This window comes from Stenella coeruleoalba, assembly GCF_951394435.1.
Source record: "Stenella coeruleoalba genome assembly, chromosome: 16".
NCBI classification, from domain to species: domain Eukaryota; kingdom Metazoa; phylum Chordata; class Mammalia; order Artiodactyla; family Delphinidae; genus Stenella; species Stenella coeruleoalba.
Window position 1 is genome coordinate 65,590,342 of NC_137162.1, and position 20,496 is coordinate 65,610,837.

Genomic DNA, 20,496 nt, shown 5'->3' on the forward strand with positions numbered 1-20,496 from the left:
GCACCAAAGCACTCGCACCTAACAAAGAGCAACACGATCTAAGAAAGTTACAAAAGAAAAAGGAAGGAAGGAAAAAGAAAAATCTCAGCCCTGACTTTTCTTTTCTATATGTTTCTATTGTAATTTTGGTTTAATCAGAAATAAATTAATAAGTATACAATTCGAAACTAGTTTATAGTCCTTTTAATATATTTCAGTCTGATATCACCATGTGACCCTCGAGACAGAGCCATACAGTATAAAAGCAGGTCCAAATACCTGGGTATGGTATGAGTTTATCTTATCCCCAAGGCAAGAGATTTTTAGGGCAAAGGCTGGCACGTACAGACAAGAGGGTGGATCACACAGCTGGGCATAATACTGGATGACGACTATTTTACAATAATATTGTTTGAACTTTTACTTGAGGAGGCATTACATATGTTGTCTCACATAGCATTAGCTAAATAGTTGACTATTAGGCCAAATAGGGGGAGAAAGTAAAAAATAATGTGTTTGTCTAAACTAGCACTGATTATTTCATTCACGTTTTAAAATCATACCCTTTACTTAATGAAAATCAGCTTTGGGTCACTGTACAATAAAATAATTCAATATAGCAAATCATTGGAGAGCAGCGATAGTGGCACATTAACAAAGAGACTAGCTACAGAAATCAGGATATCTCAAGTCATACTCAATCTGAATGAGCCCAATGAAAAAGGTAGGCCTTATAGCGTCCTAATATTTAATAAACTGCAGCTATATCTGACTAGACTAGGGGAGGGAGGGCATGCCAAAAATGTACTGGCAGTTTTTATCATCTCCAAAACATCAAGGTCAGATACTGGTGGCGAGCCAGACACTTGAACCCCCTCTGTACTCAATCTATTAGCTGTGATAAGCCTGTACGAAGTTAGTGGCCTTTTCACCCCCTGTATGTTTCTTCAACTGGACCTTAGGATAACATTGGGCCATGACCAGATTTAGAAGTGAGTTGGTATGTTGGTTTTAAGAAGGTCTAAATGTCGAATAATAAAAGCTAAATTATATTATTTTCATAAATTGAAAATGATTATTTTCTGAGCCCCAAAATCTGGTCCGATATTAAAGGAACAGGAGCAGCCCGTATATCACAGTGGTTTAAGGGGAAGCTGGAAAAGGTGCCCAGGCTCTGTAAGAGATCATGTACGTGATTAATGCCGAGGCCACTGCCAACAGGAAAAAGAGGGACCGCCACAGTCGGAGAGTGTGATTGTATTTACAGTGCATTGGCTTGGGCTGATGTGTGCTCAGAGAAGTAATGTATAGAGGGCGAGAAAAGACCTGTTTCCAAATGTTGGTGCTCAGTATGGGCTTTCCATTATGTCCTGAGAAAGTATCGATGAATAATGACATACAGTCCTATTTTTTGGTGGTGGTGGGCTTTGGTGCTGCTGGAGGGGTACTTTCCCATGAATGAGGGGACGTACAAATGGATTTCCTTGTCAGTTTTCACCCCTGTGTGAGTCTGGAGAGCCACCACTGAGACGTTTATCCCTTATTTCACAGTTTCTTAACCAATTGCTTCTAAGAGGTTTCTTAAATGATTGCAACCATAGTGTCCCTAAGTGACCCCTTTACGTAAGCAGCAGGTACACTTTTTGAATGTCTTAGGAAAACAAGTTTCAGCGTTTTCAAGGCCTGTAGGTCCAAAAGAAAAAAATGAATATTTATAATAATCATCTGAAAACCATTCCCCCTCTCCCCTAGAAGAGGACTTCTCCTCTCGTTTTGCCCCATGTTAGACTGTGACATGCTTTCAGGCAGTGGTTGTGTGTGTTTCACGGGCAGCTCCAGGAGGGGAGAGAGGCACGCTGAAATCACTGTGTGCTGGATGGGGAAAGGGCAGCAGCCGGCACAAAAATTGTCTCTCTGGGTAACTCTGGTTTTCCCAGATCTTCAGATTTCTTCAGGCGCCACCCTTTGATATGAATTGTAAGGAAAGGAATATACAGCTAGCAAACCATTAAGAACTAAGAACCTGAAACTTTCACTGGCAGTTGTAAAAATAAAGAGCTGGCAGGCTGGAGAAGCAACCACCAGAGTGCTGTCAAGTTGTTCGAGCTGATTTGGTCTAAGTCCAGGAAGACCAGTAGTTCCCTCATAGGAGCCAAGTCTGACTCCTTGGTCGTGACTCTGGAGGATTTTGGCAGCCTGAATAGTGGCTCCCCAAGGTGTGCACCTTCTGGTCCTCAGAAGCTGTGACTATTACCTTCTATGGCAAAAGAGACTTCGTATATGTAATTACATTAGAGATATTGAGATGGGAAAATTATCCTGGGTTATCTGGGTGGGCCTGATGTAATCACAGAGGTCCTCACGAGAAGAAGCAAGAAATCAGAAAGGAGAAGGCCATCGATGTGATGACAGGCAGCAGTTGCAATGATGTGCTCAGAAGACAGAGGAAGGAGCCACAGCTAAGGGACACAGGTGCCCACTAGAAGCTGAAAAAGGCAAAGGAATGGATTCTGGCCTCAGAGCCTCCAGAAGGAACCAGCCCTGCCAAGCCCTTGACTTCAGCCTGGTGAAAATTCTTTAGAACTTCCGACCTCTAGAACTGTACAACGATATGTGTGTTGTGTTAAGCCACTGAGTTTGTGACAATTCATTACAACAGCAGTAGGAAATGAATAAAATGACTCTTCTTGAAGAAAGAGTAAGAGGACAATTGATTAAATATAGAGGGAGCAGTGAGAATCGGCATCCGTGTGACTACCAACTATAGTTTTCTCTTTAGGTTGATACAGGCATTTCCTTGCCATTGGAAAAGTGGTTGATAGCGACAGTGTTTCTTAGATGTCTATGATCTTTAGGTGAGATAGTAAAACAGCTTATTTTATTACTCACAAATTGGGCTGAGTTCACTACAAAAAATTTAGACTTATACACCACAAACTTCAACAGTGCTACAATTCTCAAATGAATATTAATGGCTTCATTTTTGGTTCTAGCAAACTTCTGATGATCAGTCATGGGCCCCCATCACCAGGCTACATCTCTCTTTGAACCAAAACTCAAAAATCCAGTTGAGAGGGAAAAAAACAATTGTGATTTTCTTTTTCCCTACATATATCTTCTTTTAGCCCCAAGTAGAATGGGGAAAAAGGAGAAAGAGAGAGATAAATGTTAGGTTACTGATAAAAAAACATTCATTGAAAAAGAGGTTGTTTATTTCATAACCCCTGGGAATGTTCAGATAGACAGATAATGATGTTTTAATAGGACCCCACTCAGGACAATGGCTAAGAATCTCTGCTCTTCTATATTTCTTTGCAGTATATGAAACATTCCACTGATTCAGAGCTATCCATTGAATTTCAGTGTTTCAAGATGCATACTGACAGAAAACTTATGACAGTTTCCATCTACATGATTTCTTTTTAATTGGCTCTGAAAGTACCAATGACTTAAACTCCTTGCTTTTAAATTTAGACCAACTGATATTCATATAGCTTGGAGAAAAGTTAAGGGACTTTGAGCTTCTAAGCTTTTGATTCTTGTTTGTAGGACAAAGATAATAGATTGTAGGAGCAGAATGAGCATGTAAGGCTGCATAAATTGTGATACGCACTATTATGGGAGTATCCATGATATGAATGGCAACTCTTAAATTTGTGCAGTGAACAACCTGCACAGCACTATGCAGCAGTGCCGGGTATGAGAAAATTGAGTAACTTAACAGTGTCTGGAACATAGTAAGCACACAAAAAGTTTGTTATATATGCTTTCAGTACAAAATTACATAGGAAAATAGTAAAATCTTCACACTTAGGAAGAACTGAAGAAGGTTGTCTGTTTTGCTAAAGACAAAAAGAAGACTGTCTGGCTAGGTGACCTCTTCTTTGCCTACAAGTTGGAAACAAATGAGCTTTGCTAAATAAGGTCTATCCCTATATAATTATATAGAATTATAATTAAAGAATTCTAATTCTTCTGCTTCCACCTAGATGTTTAGCGTTTTTGTTTCTTTAAGGGTATTCCATGAAATCTCTAAATTTTACAATCTGTCTAGGATTTGAAACAACATTAACAGGTGGAGAGTAAATTAGAAAATTTGGGAGTTAAGAATAGACAAGATTTATGTCTCAGTTTTTTTTTAGAAAATTAGTTTTTACATTTGAGGAAGGGAATTCCTACTTCACACACACACACACACACACACACACACGCACACTCATGCATGTACACAGAGCCCATATACACACAGACAACAACTGCAGCAGCAACAATAATAATATTAATAACTTTAAAAGTATTCTCTCCAGGCTGATCCCCCAAAAGATCTCTAAAATAAGCCCTATCCTTGTTTCATAGACAAACACAACATTGAACATGAAAGGCTATTATCACCATGCACAAAGTAAACTTATGTAATTTTTATTTTTAATAATAAACCATCTACATAGTGACAATTTCAAAACAAAAGATAGAATTGGTCTTCTGCCCAGGCAAAGTACATCTCCTATAATTTCAGCTGTATTGGTGAAGAGACTTGGGATTTTCCCAATATTTCCCCACCTACTTGGTGACATCCAAAATTCCCTTCACAGGGAGCACACACTTTCGTTGCTAAAACGACAAAAGACAATATAGGATTTTAGCACCTCTGGGATTGTATATAGAGGAAATGCTATGATTTCATAAAACGCTGTTTTCTTTTCTTCCTGTGCCCAGATAGAATACTTCTTTCAGCTTTCTTTGCAGTTACATGAGTCTATGTGTCTGGATTCTGGAATACGGGTGGGAGTGATGTATTCTAATTCTTATCCTGATCCCTAAAATTTCCCATGAGATCCTCACTCATTTTCCATGTCAGGTGTCTGGATGCAGTGAATCCTTCTGAGGGCTGTGAAGCCTTAGAGGTTAGGTTATCTTATAATGAGAAGGAGCCTGAGTTCTTAAATGACTGTGTGGTACATGACCCATCACCCACAATCCACCTTGACTGTGATGTGAGAGAGGAATAACCTTTATTGGGTTAAGCCCTTGCGATATTTTTATGTTGTTCTTATAGCAGCCAGGCTACTCTGAATGATATGGAATGAGGGGAGTAGAAATGAAAAAATATACATATGCAATGTTCAGACCATATTTTCCCTCTTTCATGGGGCAACACCTTTTTCAGACTTGAATCTCAAAGATTCCTCAGGATACTAATTACTCAGGATGGTTGTTAGCTGATAACTCACTAGCTTATTTTCCAAGGACTTTTATAGGGTCCTCAAAACTTGAGAATGACACTTTACAAGAGAAAGTAACACCCAGAGGGAGAGAGTTGCCTAATTCAAGTTTCATGTTTGAATAGTACAGAAACAGTATGTCCTTGCTTGAGTCTGGCATCTCTCTTTATCTCATCATTTTCAGCTGCTTCCATGATAATTACTTTTTTCTTTTGTATCTGAAGTCAGAATTATAAGTAAGAGAATTCTGACAGTACCCTTGCAGAGCTAAATCATTAATCTTGGGACATTTATAACACCAAAAAGACCTGTCATTAAATGTAATTCAGCTCCTTAAAAGCAGTTAAAGAACAGCCTTGAACAACAATAACAAGTACACACACACACACAAAGTTTATAGGTATATATATATATATATTTATATTTTTTTATTAGTAAAAGGATATTATGGACAAGGCTGTACAGAGTTATATTGTCAGCAGGTGTAAGAAGGAACTCAATTTAATCGTCAGTTCATATCATCCGGCAAGTGCTATAATTATTAAATAAAAATTTGAAAGGTAAATTTTTATAAAATATTTGTAAAGGGATTAGGAAAATAAAACATAAAATTTGCTGAGCACCTAATGTGTGCCAAATATTGTGTAAAATACATGATTTTATGTATCCTTACCATGTGGCAAGTAACGCAATTATTATTTTAACGAAGAGAAAATAAGCTCAGAGCAACAACTCATTTACCTGAGGCTACATGGCTAATAAGTATTAGGACGCAGACAAAATGTATTTCCCAAGTCCGTATTCATTTCGCTGTACTTTATTGCAGCACTAAATTTGAGTGTTAGAATTAAATAACTATGTCTAAAGCTGAGATTCTCAGGTAAAAGTTCTATTTGTTGTATTATAAATAAAAGTCAACATTCCATCTCTCATCCTAGTGTGGCATTTATAGCGGTTGAGTTTTGAATTTAGTGATTAGAATCCAGGGGGAGAGGGAGAGGGAGGAAAGGTACCAAGAAAAGTAATGAAGAAAAGTTATAATATCTCAAGAAAGAAATCTCAAAACGGTAGGCAACTGGTGCTATTTCAACACTTTGACGAGACTGAAAAAGCCTGTGTAATGTGGCACATTTTTATTTCATTGGGTCTGGGACACATTTGGTTTGTGTTCCTTGAGGCTGTTGTGTATGAGCAAGTAACTGCTGGGGGGCCTCCTTGCCACCTGGTGTCTAAATCTAACCCTCCTCTTTGCTCTCTATTGCATTCACGGTAACTCCCACCAGTGTCTAAGGAGATCTTTTTAAATATTGTAATGTCATCTTAGTATATTGGAAGTCGTGTAGAATAGTCATTAAAAGCAGATTCCGTAGCTAGACTACCTGAGTTCAAATCCCATCTCTGATACCTAATAGCTGTGTAACTTGATAAAATATATATTTAATACCTCTTTCCCTCAGATTTCTCATCTGCAAGATAAGGATAATAATAATTCTAAATTCATAGGATTATTTTAATCAAATTAATTTGTGTATGGGATAGTATATAGCACATAGAAAATACTAAGTGTGTTAACTACTGTTATGGACCATAATATATGCTATCATTGTTTTCATCTCTTAAGTTAACCACAAAGTCATGAGACTTATTCTATAAAAATATAAAGGAAGAAAGAATTAAAGGGAAAGTTTTTGGTCGTGAAAGGGGGAATAATGTTACATTATCAAAGATTTAGGGGCTACAAAGTGCAAAAGATATAAAACGAGCCTTTTGTTTTCATCAGTAGCAGAAAATACCAAGTTGTTTCAAAGATATTCTCTGTCCCTAAAAAGATAAAATAAGTCCATGACACTTATTTGATATTTTCTATTATCAAACCAGATCTCTAGTTAGTTGAGCTGTTACTGATCAGCTATACCATCTTCTTGCTTCTCATGCTAATCAGTAGAAGGAAGGGAGGGGTGGATGCCAGAACGTGAGAGAGGGCAGGGAGAGGAGTGAGAATCCAGGTTGGGGCAGTATCAAAAATGGCTGAGAGGTTTGTGTTGTACCAATAAATCAAGTTTCAAAGACATCCCTTTCACTTGTTAATAAAATTGTCTATGGTATCAACATCACTGGGTTATTTCAGCCTTTCTCATTATACCTTCTAAGCTATAACTTAAGAGATTAACTGCCAGACTGTCTACTCCAGAGCTTGGTCTGCCCTCTTTTTTGAGGAGATAGATAATTATTGTAACCACTATTTATGAAAGATTTCTGGCCTCTGGTTTCCTTAACATATTTCCAAAGTCTGCCCCCTCCTCCTTGGGTATCTTTCTCTGCAGGATCCAAATTCAATGATTTAAGACAGAAGTGGCTGACAGAGATCCCGAAAACCCATTATGAAAATGAAGGCAGAAACAACCTTTGTATTTTCCAATTTAAAAAGCCTTCATGACATAGCACATTTCAGGCTGAGAATGTTAAAAATTTATCATAGTTTCAGTAATTGCAGCTTCCTCTGGAACTTGGCATAAGATGGAATCATTTGTAAATGTATATTTTGTTTGGCTCTCAGTAGGAAGCTTGCCAGGCAATACATTTAATTAGGAGCATGAGGAAAAGAGAATAATTGTAGTCTGTCACAATATATTATTGTTACTTTTAAGTTCTATATGTGTTTAAGATAGTCGTCTCATAACAAGGTGTGTATTTAAAGCTAGAGGTAAGTTCCTTTTCATCAGCCCAGGGTTTTTATACGGGGACATATATTCTTTTTGAGGGGAAGGGTACGTTAGCTACATCCCTTAGATAAAACTCTGTGTCCATTGTTTAAGCTAAGTGAGCATTAGCCCCTCTCCTTAGTAACAAATTTTGTCCGTTGTTTAAGACCTTGCAAATTGATGCATTGCCTTTTGGGAGCTTGGACAGCTTTATTTAACTTTCTCTGGAGATGCATAGACATAATGAAATGCAGTGCCCGTCTTGAACATAACCATGTACATAACATCTAGTCCTGCCTGATTCATAAAGTAAATTTGATAAGAGCAAGTCAAAAAAATTGTAATGATTAATGTTGATTTTTTAGAAAAATTCAAAGCAACCTGTGTCAGCAGATTCAAAGAGGAGAAGTACGGTGATAACTATCTACTGAGGCCAGGTTTTCATCCTCTTAGCTGTGAGGTTCCATTTTTACAGGAAAACTTGCTTGTAATGTATTTGAGAGGCCCCACGAATAAAATGCAGTGAAAGGGCCTTTTTGACATACTAGTCACAAGTGAGTTGATGTTCAGGTTTTCAGGTGTAGAATACTCTGATCATTTTCCTTTGCATGAATCCCCCTATGTTGTATTAGTATAGAATGATAGTCCCTACGTGAACAGAGATTTTTCTCTTAACAACACATCTTATTAGATTTAACATTAGGGCATCTACCCTCAAGACTGGTCCAAGCTGTAAATAAGATATTGGACAAAGGTTGTGTCCATTTCCCTTCTCTTCAACTCCACTGTATTTTGGCCTCTCAAAATCTCCCTTTCCTCACCCTGACTGGCTTATTCCTTCTTCCCACCTTCCTCACTCTTCTCACTCCCAAAGCATCGAAACAGATGGCAAAGCATCAAAACAGTTGCATTAGTGAGTGATTTCTTCAGGGTCCTATTCTCTGCTAGGAACAAGGAACAGAAACCACATAATTGGAATAGCCAGTGTGTCGATACTCAGTAGAGGGTTAGGAATTGGGCCTAAAGGAGTAAGGAGAGGAGCAGTTTTAGGTGGATGGAACATTTATATTCATTCAGGTCAGTTATTCATTTATTTTTGAGGAATGAGAAGACAGAAGAATATCTCCTTATCCCACTCCAACTATGTAAGAAGTGTACTTCTTTCTTAACTACATTGCAGATCCCTAAATAAACCTAACTTTTATTCCATGGTATTAGAAACCAAAATTATCTTAAAATAACAAGCACAAAAATAACAACTTATTGAATGCTTACTTTGTTTAAAACAATGTTCTGAGCACTTTGTGGAAATTAAATCATGAAGTCCCTAGAATGACTTCATGTGGTGGGTGCTCCTGTTTCCTCTCACTGGGAAACTGGGGCATAAAGTGGGTATTTATCTTGTTCGACTTACACAAATGGTAAGAAGCAGTCTGTGTGGGGAAACAGTCCACGATAGTGTGACTCCAGATTCATACTCAACTACTCTGATATTACTAGGAAATAATTGTGGAGGAGAGGTAATGTGATAAAAACAAAGTACAGTTAACCAAAAGACTGTTAAAAAAAAAAGATTAAAAATAGGATTAACAGCATCCCTGCTAATCAGAGTACACTGTTGAACATATAAGATGTCCAAAATCTCATGTTTCCACCCAGAATGAAGAAAATACCTTTGCCTTCAGGGGTCTACATCCACCAAAAGTATCTCTGGGCTAAGGTTTATTGTACAAAATACATGGGAATGAAGATCAAATAGAGTCCATCTTCTTGGCAAAGTATCCTGAATCTTAACAAAATAGGCCTTCTTTTTTTTTTTAAATGTTTCATTTAATACTGGAATCTAATCATGGCCTGTTTAAAACTAAGTATGTAAAACCAATGGCTTATACTTTGGGGTACAAATCTTATGTGTGTGTGTTTGTATCTTAGCATGAACCACTGCAGCAAACATGTATTCTTTTATTTTAAGGGGAAAAGGACCACTGAAGCATACAACTGATGTGATCTATGCAGCTAAAATGATATCAGAATCAGGATCAAGGATGGACGTCCTTGCTCGGCAGATTGCCAACCAGGTGAGTTCTTTACAAATGGATGTGATGAAAGTTCATGGTAATTGCTCTCTGTCATTTGACATCGTTTAAAACAAAGTTGAATTTTTACTCTGTTGGATTGTTTTTTCCTAAATTATTATTGAATTATTTTTAATTTTTTTTGCATAATTAACACACAAGTAGTGGAAAATGTATTCTGAGGAATTTTATTTCTTGGTGTTTATTATTACTACTATTATCATTATTATTATTTAGGGTTGGATTATTTTTAAGATTTTTGAGCTTCAAATACATTCAAATTATCCTAAATATCAGCTTTATGAGTTTCAGATGTACTCAAATTATTTTAATTGGTTGTAATACCCAATGTTAGTATTCTTTTTCTTAATATCTCAGATTTCTTATTTTTGCTCTTCAAAATTAGGGCTTTTCAGAAGTATGTTAGGTTTTCTGTGTAAACAATATGTTCTGGCATTCTATGTAAAACTGTGAGACAAATAGTAATTAGTAGAATACTGAAGTGAAGATATAAAATGTAGGAAGCATTTAATCCTTACAGATGCTCTAAATACTTGGTTTCCTTTCTTTAGATCTCTGATGTCTCTATTCCAGTTTTCTAAGCAGCAGCTACATTATTAGAGTTACCTTTTGCTTAACGTTAATTGAGAAATCTGTCAGTTTCTTTAGTTAATGTACTGAGATATTCAATTACTGTTTCAAACTGAGATATAGTATTCCTTTGCAGGTTTTACATTATTCAACTCCATAATACATATTTATCTATCTTTGGGGAAAAAAAAAACACTTGTCTTTTTGAGTCTGAAATGACTTCATATCTTTTTTGTGCATATACTTTAAGAGAAACTTTATTAGGCTACTTATTATTATTTTATTTTTTTATCCTCTTTTTCTTGGAACCTGAGGAACTTTCTCTTATTAGATATTATATTTTTAGATATAAGGGAAGAGAAATAAACAAGGAAAAATAATAACAGAGACAAATATTTTAAAACATACTTGAATATATATATATATATTCACATATATGGTCATATATATTTTTTCAAGTTCTTGCTACTACTCTATAAACATTTTATTAATCTTTTTAGTATTCAGCATTTACAGTTAAAAACAAACTCTATTCTAATATAATTCAAAATCTATTATGAATAAATGAGTGAAGCCCAAATCTGCCCATGGTTTTCTGTGTTCTAGAATTTTATTGCATTCACTTTTCTGAGACAAAACAGTAGTAAGATAAGTGAAACCATAATACATTAAACAGATGCATGTGTTCTAATAACTTTTAAAATACTTAATGATTCCTAGCAGTGTACTTCTGTTTGTTTTAGAATGCACAGTTTTCAAAGTCCAAATAATTGTGTCACTTTGAAGTTGTCTTTTTCTTCTTGACTGATATTCTTATTTAATTGGATCAGGTCACCTTGCAGTAGGTGCTTCTATAACATAGCTGTATTAAATCATGCTATTGTTTTTAACATTATTCACATTGCATGGAAGAGAGCAAAAGTATTGTCTCACTTCCATATAACTTTGACATTTTAAAAGAAGCTTAAAGAAACAGTCACTGACTAATGAAGAATTATGGATGACTCTCTTTGGCCTTTTCCATTTCATATAGTAAAGTAGTTTCAAATGATATATTTAATTTTCATCTGAAGAAATACGGTTCTGAAGAATCAGAATTGAATCACTTATTATAGTGACTATCTGGGAAGATTCTCTATGATTGTGCTTCGGATATTTTTTGATAGGTCAACATAAAAAATTTAGACAAAAATAATTACTGAAATTGGTTGTGGAATACAATTGAATAATGTAAATAAGTAAGGCAGTTTTTACAGTGTCAATGTATATTATGAAAAAACTCTGCCAGAACATCGCTTGCTTTTAATTTTGAACAAACTAATAGCCCAAAAACCTTTTAATAATTTTTATGATGCTTTCCAGTCTGCTTTTGGCTAGAGTGTCAGAAGGTCAAACATCAATCAATCTTCAATTCTATCCAACATGGATTTGTGAAATATATATATAGTTGGGCCAATTTAGTTTCATTCTATAAAGTTTCATAGTCAAAGTTCATATGTAGAGAGAATGAAATGAAATCAAATTGAGACTTCTAGTTCTGCCTTCCTGGATTTTTTTTTTAACCCTTCTTCCCTGTCTTGCTTCCTTGAACATATGTTTATTGTATATAACTACATACAATTTACTACTCTGGCATTACCATTAGGTAGCTAGGAAGAGATGACTGAAAATCTTCTGTTGTAACATACAGAAGCATAATGTAAGCTTGCTTGTCCCAATCACTCAACATCTCTTGGATTTAGAATTATCTTGAGATGGTGAGGTAGATTTCATATGCCATCCAAGACCATGTTGTTTAAGTCCTGTAGAACTCTGGTACAAATCCTGTCTCCATTAGCCAGTATATTCCTGAGGGTCAGGATGTTGTTAGTTATCACAATTCTTAAACATTTTCCCCATGAATAAAGAGAATGACAAGTTGGAAAAGTATGCTTCTTACAAATTTAGTATTTCGGACTCTTGGTACACATCTCTTTCTATTCTTTGACTCTTCATGATAAATCATCATGTTAGCAGGTATTCTAAATTAGATGAACTGGAAAATACCTCACAAGGTAGGAATAATACACTGAAAGATCTCAATTAGTCACAGAAGCAACCTACCTCAAATAGAAAAGAGGTGAATAGGAAACAAAATAAAATTAACATCTGCTAAAGTGTTTTGTGCAAGAAGAGGACAAAATTGGACTTTCTAACCCCTGAGTGTTGTGTCTGAATCCTAATACTCCTTCACTGTAAATTTTCCAAAGCAAAGATATCCAGATTGTTGATTGGGTACTCCCACCTAACCATAACAGGACACAATTAAAATGAATTTTCAGTGTTAAATATATTGAAAGCCAAAACTAATTTAAGAAAGATGGCATTTAAAAAACAAGATAAAGAATTACAAGGCAAATCATACACAGTGCACTCAACTATGAAGAAAACAATCTCCAAGGGTAATTTATATTGATATTTTGACAAAATATTGTTGGTGGCTAGCCTGATTTGTATTGTTTTCCTGCTGATGTTATGAGTAAAAAAAATGTAATAAAACTACACTAAAAAGAAACTTATGAAGCATTAATTACATCATTCTAACATGTCTCTTAAGAATATAACTTCTAGATGCATCTTGTGACAATATTTGTATTTTGACACAATTATTTGTCTGAAATTTATCTTGAACAGAGAATTTGATACCTAGATTTGTTCTCCCGATTAATGAACCCCTACTTTATAAAAATGAATGCATAGCAGGTTCTCAGAAATTAAATAGGAATAGATAAAATACTGAAAATATTTTATCTGTTTGCATCCTTGAAGTAAGAGTTTCCTGTTAAAAGGCATGCTGCTTTACTATTTTTCTTTTTTATTGGGTCTTTGTCATTTTCCCATTGAAACAATATCTTAAATGATTGGCGGGTGATTATATATTCAGTATTATTTCATGTATGCAAAACTATAGCCTTGGGTACCCAGAATAAGGTGTTTTAGGGTCTAGGAAGAAGGGGCTATTTGGTATAAGAGGGGAAGACGAAAGATGAGGAAAGTTTCTCCTTACAGGTGGCTGGCTGACTTTAACCAAAAATTCCAAAGAATCAAAATTTGTCTGAATTACCTTTCCACCATCCTTACCATATCCATATTCTTTATACAGGGTAAAACATTTGTATAAGTTCATTTCAATCCCGTAACTCTTCAGTTGACACGTTTCAGGTTTCAGGGAGGGAGATGATGTGTTTTGAGTTTTAATCTAATACATAGGGAAACCAATCCTTCTGAGAATTTCTCATGGAAGTCAGCATAAAGCAGAAAAGTAGGTTGGGCCAGAACTTTATACCTACTAAAGGATGAAGCTTTGATGAAGATGGAAAATATCTTTGTCTTTAATTTGTATTAGTGTTCAAAGGATATGTCACTGATAGCCGTCTCTCAATGATTGTATGTCCAAACCAAGTTGAAACTAAAAATAAATTTGAAGCAGTTCTTAAACTCAGAACTATTTTAGGGACTTCCCTCGTGGTCCAGTGGGTAAGACTCCATGCTCCCAATGCAGGGGGCCCAGCTTCGATCCCTGGTCGGGGAACTAGATCCCGCATGCATGCTGCAACTAAGAGTCTGCATGCGCAACTAAGAGACCTCACGCTGCAACTAAGACCCGGCACAACCAAAATAAATAAATATTTTTTTTAAAAAAGACCGTTTTAGGGACATCCCTGGTGGCGCAGTGGTTAAGAATCCGCCTGCCAATGCAGGGGACACGGGTTCGAGCCCTCGTCCAGGAAGATCCCACATGCCACGGAGCAACTAAGCCCGTTCACCACAACTACTGAGCCTGTGCTCTAGGGCGTGAGTGCCACAACTATTGAGCCTGCATGCCACAACTACTGAAGCCCGCGTGCCTAGAGCCCGTGCTCTGCAACAAGAGAAGCCACCGCAATGAGAAGCCCGCGCACCGCAACAAAGAGTAGCCCCCACTTGCCACAACTAGAGAAAGCCTGCACGCAGCAATGACGACCCTGCGCAGCCAAAAATAAATAAAATAAATAATTTGTTTTTAAAAGACCATTTTAGTCTAAATAAGGAGATGTGACAAAATTTGAACAACATATACAATTTCTGGTAAAACAACATTTATGCATTGAAAAATGCCAAACTATAATTTCCCAAATATAACTCTCACAAGTCAGCAGGTCCACTGTAGACCATATGAATCAATGTCGTCCTCCATCATGACATAATAAAAGAGTCCCACTGTATTTTTACCATACTTCCAGAGATACCCTTCTCTTTTGTGTCTTAGAAACCGTAGTTTGCTAAAGAGCAGCAATGATAGGCATAACAAAGAAGAAAAACGTTCAAAGCGTGCTGAGATTTCTGGATGTAGAATCAACCCAAATAAATGACTGACCAAATTTAATAGATGGGAGAGAGGAAGGAAGCACTCTTTATTGAGATAGTTAATAGAACCGGAAAAATGGTTTTATAATAGGCAAGATGGAGTATGAGACAGTGGGGGGTTATATGTGTTGAGTGTGAAATCTTGATAAGACAGTGAGATGAGCTGGGACAATACAATATGTATATGGATTTTCTGAAGACAGGGCTGGATGATAGAGATTTAGTCATGTTTATTTTGTAAGTGATCAGTGAAGCCAGAGCAGCATATATTGATAGTATTATCCAAGAAGAGGGTAAGAGTGAAAAGATGCCCAAGAATGAAAACTCAGAACACCAATAAGGGTGGCATTGAAATTTTTTAGAAAGCATGTTCGTGAACAAGAGGAGAGAAAGATGGGATTACAGGGTTGAGGGAGGAATTTTGGTTTGAGGGACTTTATGTTGATAGATTCAAGGATAGAAAAAGACACTAAAAGTACAGAAAAAGATGGGATCATGGGTGATCTGTGACCCTGAGGAAGGTGAAACGAGACAGCCTCTGGGCTGGAGTATAGGTGAAGAAATGAGCCCTGTGGGAAGGGAAAGGTCATGGACACAGAATGCTTCTGCTCTCACTGGTTGCTTGAAATTTCTACTCTAGAAATTCACAATGACACCTAATAACTTTCCCTTAACAAACTTTGCCAGCTTAGCAGAATTTGTTGTCTGTAATTGCGAAAGTCATTTTAATGGTGTCTTAAATAAAGTTTAAACTCCATTATGAGCAAAAAAAAAAACTAGCTAAACTAATGGAATAAAGGTCTTTAAAAGTATTCACTTTGCTAATACCCTTAAAATTCAAACTGAAAGGTAATAAATGTTCTTCACTTTTCCTCTCATTACTAAATGATGTATTCTCTATTGGTATGAAGCATCTTACTAGAAGAGTGAAAGCCGGTTCAATGTGCCAAAACCACTTAGGCTGACATGCCATCTGCTTGTCTGTAGTGAGTGTCCTGGTGGTTATAAAACTTAAATTAAAAAAAAAGAAAATCCATGAATTAAAAAGCTAACCAGGTGTCCTGGTTAACATCTCCTATCTTAATAAACTGGGACATAATAACCAAAATGTGTTACGATATTCTACCACTTGATTTGACTAAAAGTCCCTAGCAGTATTCCTTTAAAAGTGTTTTTGTACAAATTTTATTTTTTTGAAAAGTAAAGGACACGCATGTTCTATTGGGTGGGCTGAGAGGTTTCTTCCTTAAGATGGCTCTAGTAGCACTTAGTAGTCTTTAATTTCATTTGAAACAATTTTGTTAGATCATGGGTGGCAGCTGTCATATCAGTGTGCATTTATAAAAAAGACTTATCAAAAGTGGTGAATTTTTGTGTAGCCATTTTAATATTGAATATGGAAGAAAAAAAGCAACATGTTCAGCATATTATGCTTTACTATTTCAAGAAAGGGCAAAGCCAGCTGAAACGCACAAAAAGGTTTGTGCAGTGTATGGGGAAGGTGCTGTGACTGATTGAATGCGTCAAAAGTGGTTTGTGAAGTTTTGTGCTGGAGATTTCTCTCTGGACAGTGCAGCACGGTCGGGTAGAGTTGAAGTTAAATCAAAACAGTAACTGAGAACAATCAACGTTATACCACTTGGGAGATAGCCAACATCCTCAAAATATTCAAATCAAGTGTTGACAATAATTTGCACCAGTTTGGTTATGTGAATCGCTTTGATGTTTGGGTTCCACATAAGTTAAGAGAAAAAAGCCTTCTTGACCATATTTCTGCATGCAATTCTCTACTGAAATGTAATGAAAACATTCCATTTTTAAAACAAATTGTGACAGGTGATGAAAAGTGGATACTGTACAATAATGTGGAACAGAAGAGATCGTGGGACAAGCGAAATGAACCACCACCAACCACACCAAAGGCCAATCTTCATCCAAAGAAGGTGACGTTGTATATATGGTGGGATTGGAAGGGAGTCCTCTATTACAGGGGTCCCCAACCCCCGGTACCGGTCTGCGGCCTGTTAGGAACCGGGCCGCACAGCAGGAGGTGAGCGGCAGGTGAGCAAGCGAAGCTTCATCTGCCGCCCCCCATCGCTCCCTGTCGCTCGCATTACCACCTGAGCCATCCTCCCCGCCCCCAGCCACCGTCAGTGGAAAAATTGTCTTCCATGAAACTGGTCCCTGGTGCCAAAAAGGTTGGGGACCGCTGCTCTATTATGAGCTCCTTCTAGGAAACCCAATGATTAATTCCAACAAGTACTGCTCCCAATTAGACCAACTGAAAGTGGCACTAGACAAAAAGCGTTCAGAGTTCGTCAACAGAAAATGCATAATCTTCCATCAAGATAATGCAAGACCACATGTTTCTTTGATGACCAGGCAAAAACTGTTACAGCTTGGCTGGGAAGTTCTGATTCATCCGCCGTATTCACCAGACATTGCACCTTCGGATTTCCATTTATTTTGGTCTTTACAAAATTCTCTTAATGGAAAAATTTTCAATTCCCTGGAAGACTGTAAAAGGTACCTGGAACGGTTCTTTGCTTAAAAAGATAAAAAGTTTTTGGAAGACGGAATTATGAAGTTGCCTGAAAAATGGCAGAAGGTAGTGGAACAAATGGGTGAATACGTTGTTCAATAAAGTTCTTGGTGAAAATGAAAAATGTGTCAGGCACTTTTTTGGCCCACCCAGTACCAATCTAGGTCCCAAACTTTTTCAATTAGCTTTATGTAAAAATATAAAAGGTGAGGAAAACATAATTTGATTTTAATAACGGAGATTTGGCAAATAGTAGAAGAGCATTCTTAAAGTGGGAATGATTCATTCTCCTGGTTCTGCTTCTGGGCAGCTAAAAGTGACTCAGAAAGACCTTCCAAATGTCAATAGAAAAGAAGGCTTTAACAAGTCTTATAGTATGGAATTTACCAATCACTATGTTTTTCATACTTCACTTATAAAACTACTATCTTTAGGTGTAACCAACATTTTCATCAATTCTGGGAATGAAGGATAAATCTGGATCAAGTAACTTTTTTTGTTTGTTTGTTTGTTTGTTTTTTGCGGTATGCGGGCCTCTCACTGTTGCGGCCTCTCCTGTTGCGGAGCGGCTCCGGACGCGCAGGCTCAGCAGCCATGGCTCACGGGCCCAGCCGCTCTGCGGCATGTGGGATCTTCCCAGACCGGGGCACGAACCCGTGACCCCTGCATCGGCAGGTGGACTCAACCACTGCGCCACCAGGGAAGCCCTGGGTCAAGTAACTTTTAATTTCCAAAGTTCAACTTCAAACTTTCTACTCATTTGACTCATTCTTTGCTTAACACAATTCTAGACTCTTCTAGCATGGCCTTGAAAGTGTCTTGAGAGAGACTGTATGTTTTGCTTAAACTTAGGTGATTGCAACATTGGTTATCAGTTAACAATCTGATTATTAATTTGCAAGTTCGATTGTATCGGAAGTTATATAGTGGTGCTGGTCTTTAAGGAACAAATTCACCCAAATCCTACCTACAGTATACAGATAAGAGTGTCAATTTAAGCAACCAATGTACAAATCAGAGTGGCAATTTACTGTTTATATATAAGACAAAACTGGCAGGAAGACTGATATTGTTCCTAGACCTTAGAGGTAGGGATTGGAGCCAGATCATGTGAGTCTGAATACCAGCTCTACTATTTCTCAGTTGGGCAAGTCAATTAACTTATCTATGCCTCAGTTTCCTCCTTTGTTAAGGAGGAAACTGAGGCATAGAGAAGGAGGCATAGAACTTGCCTCATGAAGTTGTGTGATTATTAAAAGAGTTAATATAGGTAAAGCACCTAGAAGAGTATATGACAGATAGAACACTGTATGTGTCAAAGATTATCATTGAGTCCATCCATAAGAACAAACAATAGATAAGACCATTCATTACTCAGGATAGACAAAGCAACGTTTTGAATGAATGTCATAAGAGATCATTGTGTAGTGAATGAAACAGAGAAAACTCAATTCAAATCTTTACACAAATCATAAATTCTATCCAAAACCTAGCTTGCAAATATGCAAAATGACAATAATTAGATCTCAGTAAAATGACCCTATGAATACTAACTTAGAATTATGCATGTAAAGGACATGGCACAGTGCCTGACACATAAGAAGTACCTAATAAAGATCAACTTCCTGTCGTGGTAAAACAATGAGATGACTTGCCTGTCATCATTATAGGTAATTCTAGATAGCTAATTTTTGTCTTTAAAAAAATCTAAGCAATCTTTATTTCAAAATAGACATAGTTTTCCCATAAATTCTCTTTTTCCTTGAAATTATGCAACCCATGGTAATCTGTGATTAAAAAAAAAATTCACTCCAAATTCTCCTAAGTTCAGCGATTGAAAATAAAATGGATTTAAAAGCAAGTAGATATGGATTCAAATACTGGCTCTAGCATAAGCTCTTCAATCCTGGGAAAATTATTATGCTTTCTAAACTTCTCATTTCTCATGTGTAAATTGGAGAAATCCCTTCCTTTACTTGTTTTTTGCTTCTTCTTCCTCCTCCCCCCTTCCCTTCTCTCTCTCTCTCTCTCCTTTTCTTTTCCTTCCTCTCCTTCTCTTTCTTCTTACTTAGTTACAGTTTAATCCTCCTGATGAGACTTGTGGGTGTATCCTTTCTTCTGTGTTAAAAATTTGAGAAACGCCCTTAATATCACGGTCTCTCTATCATCTTATCTGATTGTCTGTCTGTCTGGTTATCATGTGTCATGTCATCTGTCCATGCCTATCTAGCAGGTTGATAGTATTTCTGCAGAAGAATTGATATCTTTGCTACCTTTGTTGACTAAATTTTACTCAAAAGTCACATGTTCTCATCTTGTCCACACATTCTGGAGCTATGTAGATTAGTCTATTTAGCAAATATAAAAGAGAATAAGATTCTCAGGATTTTTTCAACAACACTCCAGCTTATTAACTACTACGTAAAAGCAGAAATGCATGGAATACTTTCAGGTCTTTCATCCTGCTTTTCAGTTTTCATTTTAGGCTATTAGAATTAAAGCTTTTTAAATAATAACATTTTTATTACTATAGAAATAATATAATTTAAGTAATATATATTAGATATGTAAAATATGAAGAGTGAAAAATATTGATTATATCGTGTTTATTTACCATTTTCACATATTTATTTCCCTCTATGTTTTAAACACAAGCATAAACACATATTTTTTACATACTTTGAGATAGTATGTGAATTTTTTTTTTTTTTTTTTTTTTTTTTGCGGTACGCGGGCCTCTCACTGTTGTGGCCTCTCCCATTGTGGAGCAACAGGCTCCGGACTTGCAGGCTCAGGAGCCATGGCTCACGGGCCCAGCCGCTCCGCGGCATGTGGGATCTTCCTGGACCGGGGCACAAACCCGTGACCCCTGCATCGGCAGGCGGACTCTCAACCACTGCGCCACCAGGGAAGCCCAGTATGTGAAATTTTAAATGCTGTGTTTTTTCCTTCCAAAAACATTTTCCTTTGAAAATATTAATTTTTGAGACTGTATAATA

At 36.8% G+C, this 20,496-nt stretch overlaps 1 protein-coding gene across 13 annotated transcripts in view; it reads left to right on the plus strand.

Moving 5' to 3' along the window:
• Positions 1–20,496, plus strand: part of CTNNA3 (catenin alpha 3) — a 1,677,393-nt gene that overhangs the window by 1,601,925 nt on the left and 54,972 nt on the right. For all 13 annotated transcript variants that reach the window (XM_079899786.1, XM_079899790.1, XM_079899787.1 and 10 more), the window contains one exon: positions 9,876–9,981. In XM_079899786.1, the coding sequence (XP_079755912.1) occupies positions 9,876–9,981 (106 nt within the window). The remainder of the gene's footprint in view (positions 1–9,875; positions 9,982–20,496) is intronic.